The 3956-nt window shown below is 45.6% G+C and overlaps 1 protein-coding gene across 2 annotated transcripts in view; it reads right to left on the bottom strand.

The window, feature by feature from the left end:
- Positions 1-1205: 1205 nt before the first annotated feature.
- The window catches only part of LOC120732982 (collagen alpha-6(VI) chain-like), a 62208-nt gene continuing 59457 nt past the window's right edge, over positions 1206-3956 (bottom strand). Inside the window, exons 39-40 of one of the 2 annotated variants that reach the window (XM_040030930.1) lie at positions 3457-3504; positions 1206-2007 (exon numbers count right to left, since the gene is read on the bottom strand). In XM_040030930.1, coding sequence (XP_039886864.1) covers positions 1832-2007; positions 3457-3504 — 224 coding nt within the window. In that variant the 3' untranslated portion in view covers positions 1206-1831. The remainder of the gene's footprint in view (positions 2008-3456; positions 3505-3956) is intronic. The other variant, XM_040030931.1, reaches the window with a different exon arrangement.

The following is a 3956-nucleotide window of genomic DNA, read 5'->3' as shown; positions in this document are numbered from 1 at the left end:
AGGGACATGCCTGCTTCCTGATGATGCTCCCTTTGGCTCGTAGCGCTGCTGGTGGACCGTCCTGGAGCGGTGACACCGTCGGCGCTGAAGGTCATGTGACAGCCTTCAAACCCAAAGACGCATGATTTTCTTTTACAAAGGCTGGAATCCAATAAAACAAAAAGACTTAACACAAATGAATAATCACACTAATCTTTCTTTGTATTATAGAAATAAAATAAGGTGGAATAAAATCATTACTTTTGCTCTGTGGGTCCGAGTAGTGTAGTCAGTGTTTCAGGAATGCTGAAGAATCCCACGAGGCAGAGCACGGCAGCATCGTCCTGTGTTATGTATCATGGTATTAAACCTGCTTTTTACCAACAGAGGGGGGAAACTCCTTTCAGGTGAGTTACTGTGAACCTGTTATTACTTCTGTGCTCACATTTGGAAGTGAAATGTAATGTTTAAAGACCTCAGCAAAGACGAATAAAACCACAACTTGTCTAATAGACACCAGTTTACTGAGCTCGAAGTCTTAAAATGATCAAATAAATAAACCATGAGATTTCAGGCTGATGGTGATGTTTGTGTTTCCATCTTTCTTCACAATAAAAAATGACCTCTGATAAAGTCTTTGAGCGTGTGATCACAAAAACATCAGATACCAGTCTGGAGGATAACTCCAGCCTTCACGATGGTGCATCCCAGTAAACGACTCTATCATCCTGTCACTGTTATGTAACTCGTTGTACAGTAAATTATCCAAAGGAAAACCCGTTAAGTTCAAAAACTGTTGTACGAAAAGACTGTTTTTAACAGGAAGCGATGGAGCTCAGAGCAGCGCAGCTTCCACTGCCACACGCTGCAACGATCACTCGATGCAGAGACGGGTGGCGTCTCTGTGCTGCAGAGTGGGCAGCGTCGCTGCTGAGCGCTTACCAATAACTCATTTGTACTGAGTGAGGGAGCCTGGGCCTGCTGACTGCTTCTTAGGCATTGCAGCGCCACCTTGAGGCAGGAACACAGCACAGCAGTACCGTCTTTGACCTGAACGCAGAGATTGAACCTCGCGTGACAGGATCACTGAATATTTAATATGAGCTTTAACATATCAGGTGGATAATGTTTTAAACTTTGTTGTGCTGCGTTTATCTGTTTTAATGTCAGGTTTGGGTTGATTTCACTGAAATCCTGAAGAGGCACACAGACACGGACACATGTCGGACTTTTATCTAAACACAAACTTTTATTCAGAAACAAACAGTACAAAATACATGCAGCTGTTTCAGAGGAGCTGCTTCAAGGCACCTACGAGCTTTGGAAATATTTGGATTTTAAAGGCAGGTTTTAATATTTTCAACAGCAGGGGGCAGCGTTTCTTGAGCTGGCGTTGTTTTAACTTTAGTTTTTGATGTTTCTAAATTTTCTCACAGATTTTGTGTTTTGCCCGGCTGCAGCTGCAAAGGCACTGCACCAACGCCTGGTAGAAATTTGTATCACAGTCCTGCTTCCTTTGGCATCGGTTAAACATAATTCATAAAGGTTTTAGGCATAAAATCATTTTTCAACACATTCTCGTGATGTCTTTTCTTGGAAGCATTTAAAGTATTTAAAAATGAAAATACCTTTAAAAATAGCACCCTATGACATAGAAAAGATTATTCCATTTCAGTAAAGTAGTTTCAGAGGAGTGAACTAAACTAACCATACATGGGTGGAGGAAAAGGCGTTGTGTGTGTTTAAGTCTTTACACTTTAACTGCCCAGAACAAAGCCCACTGTGGACGAAGCTGCTCTGAGGTCGCTCTGCTGCTGTGTCAGCTCTCAGTGCAGATCGGTGGCCCGGCGCCTCATCTGTGCTTTGACAGACAAACTCTCTCACATTCTGCCTGCGTCGCAAAGCGGTTTTTGTTGCCTCCGCAGCCGCTGTACCAGAAACGGGAGCAGACGCTGCGTTTGTGGTCGAAGAACCACCTGACGGTGTAATTCACACAGTCGCCAGCATCCTTGCCGAGGAAGCAGATGCCTGCAAGAGGTGACAGGAGCGAGGAGGCAAAATCAGCTCACAGAAAAACAAACTTAATAAAATAGAACAGAAGAATAGAAGAGCCCTTTATTGTCATCGTACATGTGCAAAATTATGGGCGCTCTGCACCGGAGAAAGAAAATATATAAATAGTAAAGGGCTTCAGGAATAAATAGCAGACAGATCGGGGTCAGCAACCTTTAACACCCAAAGAGCAGTTTGGACCCAGCTTGTTGTTACCATAGTTCATGGAGGAGCTGCTCACATACGTTTGTGGATCCAAAGATCCATGCTTGGCCTGCCTGGGGTTGAAAGCCTCGATAAATGCACGGCGCTTTGGCGGGTACGGTTATTTTGAGCGATGAAGAATACTAACATATAATTTTATTTTTGTATTTCAAGATCACGATAATCTTCCAATTTCGAACTACAAGTTAAAAAAGAACCAAGACAATTAAAATACACTTCAGTTACTTGTCATTTTTTTCCAAACCACGTGGAGCCGCAGTATAAGGACTAAAGAGCCGCAGGTTGCGACCCCTGCTCTAGAGGAATGTGAGTGTGTGAGCGTCCTGAGTGATGAGGGTCACTCAGACCGTGCCTCGGATTGGTGGGCAGGTGTGGGGGAAGAAGCTGTTAGTGAGTCTGGAGGTGTGGCAGCTGACTGACCTGAGGCGCAGACCAGAGAGAGCAGTGGGTCAAACAGGTAGTGGGCGGGGTCACCTGTGATGGCCCTGGTTTACTTGAGACAGGAGGATCTGGCGATGGCCTCCAGGTGTGTCAGAGGGCAGCCAGTGATTTTTTGGGGGGTGCTAATGACCCTCAGTGCAGCCTTCCTGCTCTCAGTCGTGGCCCCTGAGTACAAACACAGGAGGATCACGCTCTCCACTGACGAGGGTAGAGCAGCTGCTGCTGGGCCTTCTTTGCCAGGGTGTTTGATTTGATTTTTGCAGACTATTATTAAATGCATAAACAATGAAGAGTGAACTGAACAGGAAGTCTGAGCTCGGATATCTGCCGTCTGCTCTGAAGGCTGGGAAATATCAGTCGTTGTCCTCAGAGGCTCACACGGTAGGCTAGCAGGACACTGGGCACAGTTTATGTATCGAGCTGCAAAGTGCAGCTGTGCTTCTTACTAATAACACTGTAACCTCCTGACACCCAGCACACTCGTTTATGTCCTCTGAAGGGGAATTTATTTTAGTCTGTATCTTTTGACCGGTGTGAGCTACCCCACTAAAAGACTTTTCCCTCAGTTCTCGGCTGGTTAAACTGAAGCAGGCTGAATGTTTGTGGCTCATGTTTTAGTCGATGTCTCCCTATTTGATGATTGCAGACTGTAGGTGCGATGTCACCGAGATCATCTGCGTTCCTCAAACTCAGCGTTCTTCCCGTCATTGTAGCGAGGAAGAGAAAGGACAGTGTGACTGAGAGCAGGTGGATGCTCACCTGTGGACACAAAGCTGTCCAGCTGCTTCGTCGGCTCCACGTTCACATCTGTCAGAGACCAAACAGTCAGCAGGGAGTGCGAGCTAAAGCTGCAGAGCTTCAGTGAAGCAGGTTTCATTAGAGCACTTTACAACACCACAGGCTGAGTTACACCCACAGGGGAGAAATAAACAGCAACACAGACAGCCATAAACAGGCCAGTGATCCGAGTGTGTGCTTGTAATGATGTGGACTCACTGACGACTGAATGTGAACCATTCGTGGTTAAAATCTGTTTGTTTTTAACTAATTAGAAACATGTCTGTGAAGGTTCTCAGTCATCCAGCTCATTGTAGTCTGAGGAGCTTGGAAAGAAAAGCTTCTGGACTTCTTTAAGTTGCTTGAAGACGTTTATGCTTCTTCAGTTCTTAGAGCAACTGGTTTAAGCTCCGGCCTAAGAGGGGACGACGGACCCCCTAATGCTCCTGTACCTAATCACACGAGACGAGGTATGAAAACAG

The sequence above is a fragment of the Simochromis diagramma genome, unplaced genomic scaffold (genome assembly GCF_900408965.1).
Source record: "Simochromis diagramma unplaced genomic scaffold, fSimDia1.1 OVJJ01000361.1, whole genome shotgun sequence".
NCBI classification, from domain to species: Eukaryota; Metazoa; Chordata; class Actinopteri; order Cichliformes; family Cichlidae; genus Simochromis; species Simochromis diagramma.
This window is presented reverse-complemented; position numbering and strand designations above follow the sequence as displayed.